General features: G+C 42.8%; 1 protein-coding gene across 1 annotated transcript in view; it reads right to left on the reverse strand.

Moving 5' to 3' along the window:
- Positions 1-933: 933 nt before the first annotated feature.
- The window catches only part of LOC129695610 (glyoxylate reductase/hydroxypyruvate reductase-like), a 29,600-nt gene continuing 15,978 nt past the window's right edge, over positions 934-14,555 (reverse strand). The window contains exons 5-9 of the mRNA XM_055632715.1: positions 13,978-14,066; positions 12,572-12,676; positions 8,151-8,286; positions 1,915-2,045; positions 934-1,219 (exon numbers count right to left, since the gene is read on the reverse strand). Of these exons, the coding sequence (XP_055488690.1) occupies positions 1,098-1,219; positions 1,915-2,045; positions 8,151-8,286; positions 12,572-12,676; positions 13,978-14,066 (583 nt within the window). The 3' untranslated portion in view covers positions 934-1,097. The remainder of the gene's footprint in view (positions 1,220-1,914; positions 2,046-8,150; positions 8,287-12,571; positions 12,677-13,977; positions 14,067-14,555) is intronic.

Here is a 14,555-nt window from a genome sequence, read left to right on the forward strand (position 1 = left end):
AGGCCAATATGCACAACATTTGTGTCTTTGAGACTTGGTCAAGGTGCTTAGATTGAGGAAGGTTTGGAGGTGGTAAGGGAAGGACATTATGTATTTAACCCAGGCAACTCCAGATAAAGGCAGCGTTAAAAGGAAGAGTACGCTCACTAAATCATGAGGAACATTCCCAACCTCTCTCTATTAACATGCTGCCTTCCTGTGTATTATTGTGAGTACAATATAAAGAAAAGGACATAATGTGCTGGAGTTACTCAAAGGGTCAGGCAGCATCTGTGGAGAACATGGATAGGTGGTCAATACACAAAGGGATCCCCCGAGTTTCTCCAGCATTCTTGTGTTTTCACCACCAATCCATGTTCTCCAGAGATGCTGCCTGACCCACTCGGTTATTCCAGCAGTTTGTGTATCAACCAGCATCTGCGGTTCTTTGTTTCGACACTCTCCAATATTTAAAAATCTGGGACAGGATTGAAAAGCAACGGGAGATTTAGAATAGGTGCCACAGGAGTGATCGGTACTTGGTAAGCTTCCAGGTGGATTAATTGAGGTTACATTTATCTCAATTTTTGTGAGATTGGTAGTGAAATGTCAAAGGCAGAGGGACTGATGTTGCAGTGGTGCAAGCTGATATGATTTTGGTTTATTTTGGTCGTTACTTGACTCGGGAAATTCACAATATCTTTACTTGTCAGAGGACTGCAGTTTAGAATTTAGAAAAATGTACTCAAGCAAAAGTAAACAAAAAGGGGAAAAGTGTGCTTTTTAAATGTGAAAATTCACTCACTGTCACTCTCACCAAAACGTGATAACTGCAAGATTGGAACAGCTTGCGGATGAGTTTCGCAATGGCTGTTCCAGGGTATTCAGCATTGCTATTAAAATATTTGGCGAAAATTTATATCGTACAAAACATAAATTTTGGTGACCGTTGAATAAATTAATTGACGTTATTTTATTAGATATTTGTTTCTGCACAACAACTAAACAGACATTGCACTTTCAACATTGTACTTTAATTATACAACCAATGGGAGTCCAAGATGCATGACCAGGTCTAGGACTGAAGCACCTCTGGCAGCTAAATGGTTCCTTGCACATTACAGGATCAGCTCTTTAGGCATGGGTTGATCTTTGAGACCAGCCAGGAGGTTATTGGCTGTCAACTCAGCCATGGCGGTCCGAGTGGCGATTGTGGCACTTGCAACGTGTGGTAGAATGACTGCAGTATAAAATAAATAACTATTAGACAGTGGTCATCATTCACTTTAAACAATTTCTAAATTGTGTAGAAACCTGAGAAATTTAACTTAATTGCTGTTTTGATGTTGCAACGAATCAGAATCAAAACAGCACAGCAGTCTGGTTGCCCCATCTGGAAGGATGTGGACGTTTTGGGAGGGTGCAGAATTAGGGGGTATTAGCTCTCAGGAGAGGTTGGACAGACTTGAATTGATTACTCTTCAGCATTGGAAGATGACGGGAGGTCTGATTGAAGTTTATAAAATTATGAGAAGCATAGATAAGGTAAAACGGTCAGAATCTTTCTCCCAGTGTAGAGATGTCAGTGTGGAGACCAAATGGCATAACTTTAAAGGGGCGTAGCTTTTACGTGAAAGTTTAAAGGAGAAGTGCAGGGTTTTTGTTCTAACACAGAGAGTGGTGGGTGCCTGTAATATGCTTCCAGCGGTGGTGGTGGAGGCACATATGATAGTGGCATTAAAGAGGCTTTCAGATAAGCACATGGATATGCAGGGAAGGGAGGGATATGGATTATGTGCAGGCCGTTGAGATTCATTTAATTTGGCATCATGTTGGACGCAGTCATTGTGGGCGAAGAGTCTGTTCCTGTGTTGTACTGTTCGCCATTCCAAAGCATTACTGAACCCGCTGTTTGTGGGTCCACTAGTCACTTACCACAGTTTTTCAGTGAAAATAGAGGGTGGTCAGTGGGCAAGGGCTCGGGAACGGTGACGTCCAGTCCTGCTGCGGCGATCTGACCAGTGGTCAGAGCAGTGTAGAGGTCATCCTGGTTCACCACTGCTCCTCTGTGGAAGACCAGGTGACATGTTTTATTTCAGCACTGCCAACGTGAGCTGAATTATTAGGCCACTATTTTGTTTTACAATCTGAAAGTCAAGTCGAGTTTATTGTCCTATGCACAAGTACGGTGAGGGATGGGCACAATGATACATCTTGCTTGCAGCAGCACCACAGGCACATTGATTCAGAATTAATCAATTTAGATTAACAAATTAGACATAAATTACACATAATAATAAGAAAAAAAGCAAGTCTGTTGCAATACAAGAGGTGGACCGATGTTTTCTGACATTGAGGTAGGATTGGGATTGTGCGGATTGGTTCAAGAACCTGATGGTTGTTCCTGAACCAGTTGCTGTGGAACTTCAAGCTTCTGTATCTCCTGCCTAATGTTAGCAGTGAGAAGAAGGCATGGCCCGAATGGTGGGGATCCTTGATGATAGACGCTTGGCTATGGCAGCTTTCGGCCTCGTGAGTGTTATTAATATTGACCTCGGTCAAAAAAGCTGAAACAGGGCAGGTGACATATTTAACAAAGCAAATTTGTATTTCCGTACGAAATATGGAAAATTAACGCGGGGCCCAATTGCGAGAAATCGGTCCAATCGGCTTAAGGCCGGCCCTGTTCATAAGGTTATAAGGTCACAAATGATAGGAGAAGAATTAGGCCATTCGGCTTGTCAAGTCTACTCCGCCATTCCATCATGGCTGATCTATTCACACCTTTCTGCATCTTTGTTATTCCTTGCTTTTCCATCCAAAATGCTTACCTCACATTTATCCAAGTTAAATGGCATTTTATACTTAGAGACACTGAGTCATGCAGCACGGAAACAGACTCTTTGGCCCAACCTGTCCATGCCAACCATGATGATGCCCATCTCAGCTAGTTGGCTTGTGTTTGGCCAACATCCCTCTCAACCTTTCCTATCCATGTACCTGTCAAAGTGTCTTTTAAAATGCTGTTGTAGTTCATGCCTCAACTTCCTGCTCTGGCAGCTCATTTCATATTTCCACCACCATCTCTGTAGAAAAAATTACCCCTTGGGTTCTCATTGAATCTTGCCTCTCTCATCTTAAACCTACCTACTCTGGGTCTTGATTCCCCTATCCTCAGTAAAAAAAACTAGATCCACCCTATCTTTCCCCTCATGATGCTATGTTGGGGAAGTCCAGAACAAGGGGTCATAGTTTAAGGATAAGGGGGAAATCTTTTAGGACCGAGATGAGGAAAACTTTTTTCACACAGAGAGTGGTGAATCTCTGGAATTCTCTGCCGCAGAAGGTTGTTGAGGCCAGTTCATTGGCTATATTTAAGAGGGAGTTAGATGTGGCCCTTGTGGCTAAAGGGATCAGGGGGTATGGAGAGAAGGCAGGTACAGGATATTGAGTTGGATGATCAGCCATGATCATATTGAATGGCGGTGCAGGCTCGAAGGGCCGAATGGCCTACTCCTGCACCTATTTTCTATGTTTACCTCCACTGTACCTCCGTACTCAGCCTCCTGCATTCAAGTCCTAACCTGCCCAATCTCTCCCTATAGTTCAGGCTCTCAAACCCTGGCAACATACTTGTGAATCTTGGCTGCACTCTTTCCAACTTAATGACATCCTTCCTAAAGTGACCAAAAATGAACACAATATTCCAAGTATCGCCTTAATAACATCTTGTACAACCATAACATAATGTCCCAACTTCTACACTCAATACGCTGACTGATGAAGGCCAATGTATCAAAAGCCATCTTTACCATCCTCAGAATCCTCTCCAGTCAGCTACCCGAGACACCACTATCAGGGAACTATGTGCATGTACTCCTTGCCTTTACTGTACACCACTCCACAGGGGCCTACCATTCACTATGAAGGCCCTACCCTGGTTGACTTCCAAAAATCCAACCTCACACCTATCTGCATTAAACTCCATTTGCCATTCATCAGCCCACTTGTCCAGCTGATCAAGTACCTGCTGTATTTTTTAATAACCATCTTCACTGTCTACGATTTCGCAAACTTGCTAATCATGGCATGTACATTCTCATCCAAATCATTGATATATACCACAAACAGCAATGGCCCCAACACCAACCGTTGAGGCACACCATTAGTTTCAGGCCTCCAGTCTGAAAAACAAACTTCCACCACCACCCTCTGCTTCCTTCCATGAAGTGAATTCTGTATCCAGTTAGCTAGCTCTGCCTGGATTCCTTCTTCATGAATTCCATCCATTCATCCAGGGCTGCAAACATTGGGGGAGAGTTGGGAGTGAGAAATTACGAGAGACCAAGCCTGAGGGAGCATAGCGGCTGGGGGGGGGGGGGGGGGGGGGGGGGTGTGGGAGGAGGGTGATTCCCTTCCTATGGTAGGGAACTTTTGCATTTTTCAGCTTGAAATTGTGCAATATGGTGCATACTGTATTCATATGGTGCATCTTGGTGTATTCATGTATGGAGATCAGGTTATAATCAAACACTTGGCCCACAACAGAGCGTGAGAAATTTGTGATCAGTGTGAGAATTTGGTGAAATGCGTGATTCTCACGCTCAATACATGGGAGTTGGCAGCCCTGCCTCTCTATCCCCCTCTCTCTCCCCCCCTTTCTCTCTGTCCCCCTCTCTCTCTCCTCTCTCTCTCTCCCCCTCTCTCCCCCCCCCTCTCTCTCTCTCTCTCCCTCTCTCTCTCTCCCTCCCACCTCACTCTCCTTCCTCTCTCTCTCTCTCTCCCCCCACTCTCCCCATCTCTCCCTCCCTCCCCCCTCTCTCTCTCTCCCCCCTCTCTTCTCTATCCTCTCTCTCTCCCTCCCCATCAATCTCTCTCCCCCTCTCTATCTCCTCTCTTCCTCCCCCTCTCTCCCCTCTCTTCCCCCCTCTCTCCCGCCCCTCTCTCTCCCTCCCCCCCCTCACTCTCTCTCTCTCTTTCCCCATCTCTCTCTCTCCCCCTCTCCCCCTCTCCCCCTCTCTCTCCTCTCTCTCTCTCCGCTCTCCCTCCCCCTCTCTTCCCCCTCTCCCTTTTTTCTGCCCCCCACTCTCTCTCTTTCTCCCTCCCTCTCTATCTCCCCCCTCTCTCCCTCTCCCCTCTCTCTCTCCCTCTCTCTCCTCTCTCTCCTCCTCTCTCGTCCATGTCCTGCCTGCTTTTTGCTCTCCTCATTTTCCTCCTGAAGTGTGTTCCTCAGTCCGCTAAAATCCAGGCATACATTTGAACCTAGCTGCCTAAACCTGGCCCATGCCGCCTCCTATTTACTGACCACAGTTTCAGTTTCTCTCATCATCCAGGTCTTTTTACTTCCAGTTCATGTTCATAGGTCATAGGAGCAGAATTAGTCCATTCATCCCTTCGAGTCTACTCCGCCATTCAATCACGGCTGATTTATCTTTCCCTGCCAACCCCATTCTCATGTGCCTTTTTGCCTTAACCCTTGACACCTTTACTAATCAAGAATCTGTCAACCACTGCTTAAAAATACCCAATGACTTGGCCTCCAAATATATTAAAATTGAATCTGAATCTGAATCTGAATATTGCTGCAGATCAGAACATTCCCTGTATAGGAAGCTCTTTATTCAAGGTATGGTTGGCTAGTTGCTCACAACTGGTGAAATGCATTCTTGTAAATGTATGGAAATATTATAACTTATCTCTAAAATAAAGAATGAAGGATTGTACTCAATTCATATGGATTTAAAACATCCACTCAGAAACTGATATAACATATAACATATAACAATTACAGCACGGAAACAGGCCATCTCGGCCCTTCTAGTCTGTGTCGAACACTTATTTTCCCCTAGTCCCATATACCTGCACTCAGACCATAATCCTCCATTCCTTTCCCGTCCATATAACTATCCAATTTATTTTTAAATGATAAAATCGAACCTGCCTCCACCACCTTCATTGGAAGCTCATTCCACACAGCTACCACTCTCTGAGTAAAGAAGTTCCCCCTCATGTTACCCCTAAACTTCTGTCCCTTAATTCTCAAGTCATGTCCCCTTGTATGAATCTTCCCTACTCTCAGTGGGAAAAGCTTTATCCACGTCAACTCTGTCTATCCCTCTCATCATTTTAAAGACCTCTATCAAGTCCCCCCTTAACCTTCTGCGCTCCAAAGAATAAAGACCTAACTTGTTCAACCTATTTCTGTAACTTAGTTGCTGAAACCCAGGCAACATTCTAGTAAATCTCCTCTGTACTCTCTCTATTTTGTTGACATCCGTCCTATAATTAGGCGACCAAAATTGTACACCATACTCCAGAATTGGCCTCACCAATGCCTTGTACAATTTTACCATTACATCCCAACTTCTATACTCAATGCTCTGATTTATAAAGGCTAGCACACCAAAAGCTTTTTTTACCACCCTATCTACATGAGATTCTACCTTCAGGGAACTGTGCACAGTTATTCCCAGATCCCTCTGTTCAACTGCAGTCTTAAATTCCCTACCATTTACCATGTACGTCCTATTTTGATTTGTCCTGCCAAGATGTAGCACCTCACACTTATCAGCATTAAACTCCATCTGCCATCTTTCAGCCCACTCTTCCAACTGGCATAAATCTCTCTGTAGACTTTGAAAATCTACTTCATTATCCACAACACCACCTATCTTAGTATCATCTGCATACTTACTAATCCAATTTACCACACCATCATCCAGATCATTGATGTACATGACAATCAACAGTGGACCCAACACAGATCCCTGTGGCACCCCACTAGTCACTGGCCTCCAACCTGACAAACAGCCATCCACCATTACTCTCTGGCATCTCCCATTCAGCCACTGTTGAATCCATCTTGCTACTCCACCATTAATACCCAACCATTGAACCTTCTTAATCAACCTTCCATGAGGAACCTTGTCAAAGGCCTTACTGAAGTCCATATATACAACATCCACTGCTTTACCCTCATCAATTTCCCGAGTAACCTCTTCAAAAAATTCAAGAAGATTAGTCAAACATGACCTTCCAGGCACAAATCCATGCTGACTGTTCCTAATCAGACCCTGTTTATCCAGATGCTTATATATATTATCTCTAAGTATCCTTTCCATTAATTTGCCCACCACTGACATCAAACTAACAGGTCTATAATTGCTAGGTTTACTCTTAGAACCCTTTTTAAACAATGGAACAACATGTGCAGTACGCCAATCCTCCGGCACTATTCCCGTTTCTAATGACATTTGAAATATTTCTGTTATAGCCCCTGCTATTTCTACACTAACTTCCCTCAATGTCCTAGGGAATATCCTGTCAGGACCTGGAGACTTATCCACTTTTATATTTCTCAAGAGTCAGCACTTCCTCTTCTTTGAATCTCATAGTTTCCATAGCTACTCTACTTGTTTCCCCTACCTCACATAATTCAATATCCTTCTCCTTGGTGAATACCGAAGAAAATAAATTGTTCAATATCTCCCCCATCTCTTTTGGCTCTGCAGATAGCTGTCCACTCTGACTCTCTAATGGACCAATTTTATCCCTCGTTATCCTTTTGCTATTAATATAGCTGTAGAAACCCTTTGGATTTACTTTCACCTTACTTGCCAAAGCAACCTAATATCTTCTTTTAGCTTTTCTAATTTCTTTCTTAAGATTCTTTTTACATTCTTTATACTCCTCAAGCACCTCATTTACTCCATGCTGCCTATAATTATTGTAGATCTCTCTCTTTTTCCGAACCAAGTGTCCAATTTGCCTTGAAAACCATGGCTCTTTCCAATTTTTACTATTTCCTTTCAACCGAACAGGGACATAAAGATTCTGTACTCTTAAAATTTCACCTTTAAATGTCCTCCATTTCTCTTCCACATCTTTCCCATAAAACAAAATGTCCCAATTTACTCCTTTTAAATCCTTTCGAATCTCCTCAAAGTTAGCCTTTCTCCAATCAAAAATCTCAACCCTAGGTCCAGTTCTGATCCTCTCCATAATTATATTGAAACTAATGGTATTGTGATCACTGGACCCGAACTGACAAACCATTGCATTAGTGGAATCCCCTCAGTACACGTCAGCACCCATGGAAAGCACCTCAATAAACTGCTACATCTGTGATTGACTTGAAAATAATGTAATAAATTGCTGGATTCATTTCTTACCTGCTCGTGTTGATAAATACTGCTGTCTTTTTCATTTTGGAAAAAAGTTTTTTGTTGCACATGGCTTTGGTCTCAGGTGTCAAAGCACAATGCACTGTCACAAAGTCAGATTCCTCTGCCAGTTTATCCAAAGGCACTGCAATCAAAGAGCCAACATCAGTACATTGATTCACAGAAAAGAACTAACCCTAGGCAGGTTCAATCTTGACCTCAGGTGCTGTCTATGTGGAGCTTGCATGTTCTCTCTGTAACCGTGTGGGATTCCTCCAGGTGCTCCAGTTTCCTCACACTTCCCAAAGATCTGCAGGTTTCTAGGTTAGTTGCCCTCTGTAAATTGTGCCAAATATGCAGAGAGTTGTTGCAAAAGTGGAAAAACATAGAACATGTGGAATCGATGGTCAATTGAAGGAATGGACTAGGCGGTTCGAAGATGCTATATCTGTGAACTAAACTAAACTAAACTAACATTTGCAACATATTCCGTTGTCTATTTGACTCTTTGCCTTGTTCTTCCATCCAATGCAACTGTGCAGCTTTCATAATAACTTTGCCAGCACGGTAACCAGGATATTAATTCAACAAAGTTAGATTTAGCTCTTAGGGCTAAAGGAATCAATGGATATGGGGAAAAAGCAGCAACGGGGTACTGATTTTAGATGATCTGCCATATCATATTGAATGGCGGTGCTGGCTCGAAGGGCCAAATGGCACAGACAGCACCTGTTTTTCTGTTTCTATGTTTCGATAGAACGATGATTAGAAAAAAAGAAATGTGCAGGTTGTATTGTATTGTATATCAATTTTATAGATAAAGTAAATATTAAAAAAATAAAAAGCTACCAGAATTACTTTGTCAATTCCAAGTTAAATAATTTATACCTTCTATATTTTTTGCTCCTTTATTATAATTTACTGTGCCCAGGATGAATGTACAATGTACCTTATCAGTAATAGTCTTCATATATACTTTGTAACCACCTGAACAATCATTGGGTGCCACTTGGACTGAGTGACCTTCAAAACTTTACAGCATGCATTCAAAACGATTGTTTACCCATCCAAAGGGCTCATGCCATCTTGCAAGCAATTAGTAGATTAAAACTACACTGAAGAAAAGCTTCCCAACCACATCTTTGTTGAAAATTACCCAAGCCAGGGTAATTACAGAACATTACAAAACCAGATAATCAGAAAAACAGAAAATTATCAGATTTTCACCCTATTAACCTGCTTCCAATCAACGAAGTGTCATTGTAACCTCCAGCGAACAGTACATTCTCTAATAAAGAACTTTATTCATGGGAGTGCTAAATAGTGATACGTAGTTGGCAACAAACCACAGTAAATGCCCAATAATGAAGACCAGTGTTATTGGCAATACCCATCCACCAATAATGCAAAAGCAGGAACAATCTTTTCACAATTGATCAACTGTATTTAATTCTGGATCCCGTGAAACAAGGAAATATTGGGAGTGGTGAAAATTCATGTAATAAGTAAGCGGGTGTAATATTGGGGGAAGAGTGGGGTTGGGAAAACCGAGGGAATGCTCTGTCTAGCCAGTAAAGTAAGTTAGACCTATGGCCGTGGTCAGAGTACTGCGTAACATAGTGCACTGTTGTTGTAATAGGTGCTAATCTGGCCTTTGGACCTAGGAAGAAACAAGGAACAGCAGATGCTGGTTCACACAAAAATGCTGGAGTAACTCAGCATGTCAGGCAGCAACCCTGGAGAATGCTGCATATTTGCATTTGTTGCCGCACAGTTGGAGGGTTCCTGATCTCAGCAATGTACATTGTTAGGATAGTCAAAACCTATTTCCCAGGATGGAGAAATTAAATACGAGAGGGCTTAGCTTCACGTAGTGAGGGATAAAGTTTAAAGGAGATGTGTGGGGCAAGTTTTTTTTACACAGAGGACGGTGGGAGCCTGAAATGTGCTGCCAGATGTCGTTGGTTGAGGCAGATATGATTGTGGCATCTAAGAAATATTTTTTGAAAAGACATATGTATATGCAGGAATGGAGGGATATGGATTATGTGCAAGCAGCTAGGTGTTGGTCTTGGCATCATGTCTGGCACAGACTTTGTGGGTCAAAGGGTCTGTTTTGTACTGTACTGTCCTGTACATGTGCTTTCCTGTTCTATAGTCTACTGTATGTTCTATGTTTAATAATATTGCATTGTTGGTGAATGAGTCACAGTTGAGATAAACAAATAAGGAATTTTATTTTAAAATAGCAAGTACGGGAGAAAATCTTAATTCAAATTAAATATAAATATGTGTGATGATTCAGAGGATTGTACTGGAAGATTCCATGCTCAATTCCTAATCTGTTTACATATCCTGTTGCGCTGCAGCAAGCAAAAATGTCATTGTCCTATCTGGGACACATGACAATAAAACTTTGACTTGACTTGATGATTAACAATTCCCAGTCAAGACGGCTGTAATAGTCCTTTCTCACAGGGCGACTTGACGCAAGATGTAGCCAGAGTGAAGTGGTCGTGGTCTAGCACGATATCACACGATATAACGGGGGGGTAGACAAAGAGTTCCCACGGTACTCGGCATTTCTGTTATTTGTGCGAGTGACTTGTCCGTCTCCCGAGCTTTCCCGTTAAATCTTGAATGAACATTGTAACTGTCAAGTGTAATTAAATTATCACGTGGCACAAATGATGGGGGGGAGAGAGAGAGAAATGAGGGGAGACGTATATACACACACAAAACAGAGTTTTACTGTGTATGTGGGAGACACTGTGTGTGGGAGAGGGGGAGAAAGAGTCGTACACTCACAGAGGCAGAGTCTCTCAGCCTGTGTGAGAGGGAGGGAGGGGAGAGAGAGAGGCACACACAAATCTCACCTGCCTGTTTCAGTGACAGACACCCGCCGCCAGTAAATGAAGCCACCCCCATCTGTCTCCCCCTCCTCTCCCTCGACTCCCCCACCTTTCACTCCCAACTCCAGTCCCGTCCCGACTCCCTGGGAAACTGAAGGGAGCAACAATTAACTGCTGCCTGCCTGCTGAGTTAAAGACTTCCCACGGTAGTAAGACGACGTTAGTTGCGCCCAAGTTTAAATTTCCAACGTGTGTTTCAGAGTAAAGAGTCAGCACAGAATCCTTGATAATCAAAAACTGTCTGAATCAGCAAGTTAGACACAAAATGCTGGAGTAACTCAGCGGGCCAAGCAGCATCTCTGGAGAAAAGGAATAGATTCCATTTTTGGTCGGGACCCTTCTTCGGGATGATTGTAGGGGGATACTGGAAGCAAGAAAAGACCGGGACAAATCAGGGCCAACAACAGATGACCTCAACAGTTGATGTCCATATGCAGATGCAAATCTTTATTTTTTAAATTCAATCCCACAGAAGACAATTTTTACTCACCTTCTGTCCCCTCTGTCCAGCTTCCGGGTTCACCGTTCGCAGGAGTTCCCACGGTAAACGCAAGAGTCAGTATGGATATCGCACAGGCCACTACGTGCATATAATGTTGCAATGTTCAACCACAAGTGTACAAGTCACTCTTGGAGAAATTCAAGCTTGTTTGAATTTTCCCCCGAGTCACCAAGCTACACGAGTACCTGCCGTTAGCGCCACGGTGGGCCACGGTGGTCCACGAATGCCGTACGGTTATCGCAAGAGGTTCCCACGATGTTCAACTCTGGTTAACTCTTGCGTCAAGTCGCCCCGTGAGAAAGGGGTTTTAAAGATGCTACTTCAGATTCCATAAAGCTGAGGGGTTGAAAACCCCTGAGGGCAGGATTGGCAACAGCTCTCCCGGGTTTGGCAAACCCTGGGCCAGACTCAATGCAGGAACAGCTACAAGAGCAAAGTCGCAAAGGGTGACCTTTTCCAAAATATGAACTCAGCAACATAGAGCAAAAGGGCATGTGGGAAAGCTGAAAGGATTTGAAGGAAAATTAAACATTAAAAAAACATTTTTGTTAATAACCTATGGGTCTAATAATGGTCATATAATGCTGGCATGGACCATGAGACAAGAAACATTAAATCATTTCAATTTGGAATTTGATAGAACCTTATCATGGATGAGATCAAGATGAAAAGTCCAAGCGTGGATGTTTGACGTGTCTCCTGCTGCCTGTACCTGTTGTAATTTTTTAAATAATAATTTGTGTGAATTACTGATGGCATTTATGTACTACCAATCTCACACTGCACTTGACGAGGTAGTGTGGGTTGTTTTCTTGAACTTGACTTGAAATGGATTGCAAGGATGAAGCAAGACTATGGTCACAAAGGCCAGAAGGAGGATAATGTCCTTCCTTAAAGCTCATTAGTAGATCAGTGGGTTTTACTGAAAGCCCGATTGATCCGTGTACTCTGAACACCCCCTGCAACAACCTTGTTTCACTACAACGGGCCTGTTGCCCACTATCACTGGAGCTCACCGTATTCAGCTTGTATCTCGGCAGCAATCTCTGGTTTTGGCTCAAAATCCGTGTACAGGAATTTCTTCACACCAAATGGCTTTAATCGCTGTGCAACAGCTAAGCCTACAAGGCAGACAAAATAAGCACAAGTGTTAGACACTTACACCCAGGCACTATACACACAGATGCTGTCATACTTCACCAACAAAATAATACTATTGAAATTAAATTATAAAGGAACCAGATCTGAAAATCTGTCCGTATCAATGACAAGGAACACATCCAAGTGCTGACTTAGCACAATATTGCAGTCTCTGAAATGACAATCGACATGAAGGGCCTCAACCTGAAACATCACCTATTCATTTTTTTCCAGAGATGCTGCCTGACCCACTGAGTTACTCCAGCACCTTGTGTATATATTCGCAAACAACTAGAATTGCATTGACTTGTGCATGAAAAAATCAACATGTAGAAAAGATGAGATTTAAGTTTGAGAGAGATCTGAGTTTGGACCTAGCAATTCATCTACACTGTGGCTAAAGATGGTGCAATTATCTCTGCTAACAATTCCCTCCCTAGTTTCCCACAAAGTCCGTGGCTGTAGTTGGTCAGGCCTTGGGGATTTATCCACCTTAATGTGCTTTAACAACACAAAGACCTCCTCTTTTGTAATTTGTTTATGATCTAAGACATCACAGCAATTCATTAATTCATTACCTTCCATGACCTTCTCCTGATGGATGAGAAGTATCAATTTAAAATCTAACCCATCTTTTATGTTTCTACACAAAGACAACAAATGCTGATCTTTTACGGGACTATAATTTCCTGAGCTACCCTTTTACTCTTAATGTCCCTGTGGAATCTCTTGGGATTTTCTTTAACTTTGCCTGTCAGCTCCGTTTCATGTTCTCTTTTTGCTTGCTTTTGTTGAGCTGTAAGCACCCATATCAGGCACAGGAGGGATTAACATGGCCTAATTTCTCCCAGCGTTGACGTAAATGAATGTTACACACAGAATAATAGATGAGGTGGAAATGGTTAAAGCGCAGCAGCACGATAGATGGCAGGAAGTGGATGGTGTCTCTCAGCTCAGGTCCAGATTTGGCCTTCTCTGCCCTCTGTGGCAGGGAATTCCATAAATTCTCAACTCTCTGGGTGAAAAAAGTTTTTTGCTCACCTCAGTCTTAAATGACCTCCCCTTTACTTGTAAAGTGTAATTGTGCTTTCTTCCCGAGCCGTACTATCCTTGCCCTGGGAATGACAGGGAGACTTATGTCCACTCTGCCCATGTCCATGAAAAGCTCAAAGTGACACCTTCACTTCCTTCCTCTCACAGAAGATCTCTAGAAGGATAGATTAACATTGGTTCAAATGGCTTTTCAGTCCACAATTATTTTGAGACTTTAACAATGACTCACCTATTCTTCCCAGCCCCACAATCCCCACGGTGCTGTGAGACAGTCCAAAGCCACAAAGCCACAAGGGTTTCCATGTGCCCCAGCCGCCACTGGAAGTAGAGAAGTTTCAGACATTGAGACATCGAGCAGACAATCTTCTGCTATGAAAGATTCAGAAAAATTGGTTGCTCTGCCCATTGATTCACCTCATTCAAGAGGATATTTCTTCAAAGCCTACTTCAACTGAAAATTCAGAATTGAATTGTTAACACTTTTGGAATACTTCTGCCTGAAGATGGCCAAAAATAAAATTGCACTGAACGTAACTCCTGACAAAAACAATGTGGAGGAAAAGGTAAGTGGTAGCTACATTTTAAATGTATTCAGGGGATGAGGACATCACTGCCATAGGAAGATTTTATTCCTTATTGATTGTTGCCCCAAGAAGGAATTGGTCAGCTTTCTTCTTAAACCATTTGAATCTGTGTAGAGTGATGAAGGTGCTCCCACGATGATGTTGGGCAGGGAGCTCCATGATTTTGTTCGTGTGACAATGAACGAATAAACATATATGTTGAAATTAGATTTTGCTCACAAAT

Source organism: Leucoraja erinacea, chromosome 3 (assembly GCF_028641065.1).
Source record: "Leucoraja erinacea ecotype New England chromosome 3, Leri_hhj_1, whole genome shotgun sequence".
Taxonomy (NCBI): Eukaryota; Metazoa; Chordata; class Chondrichthyes; order Rajiformes; family Rajidae; genus Leucoraja; species Leucoraja erinaceus.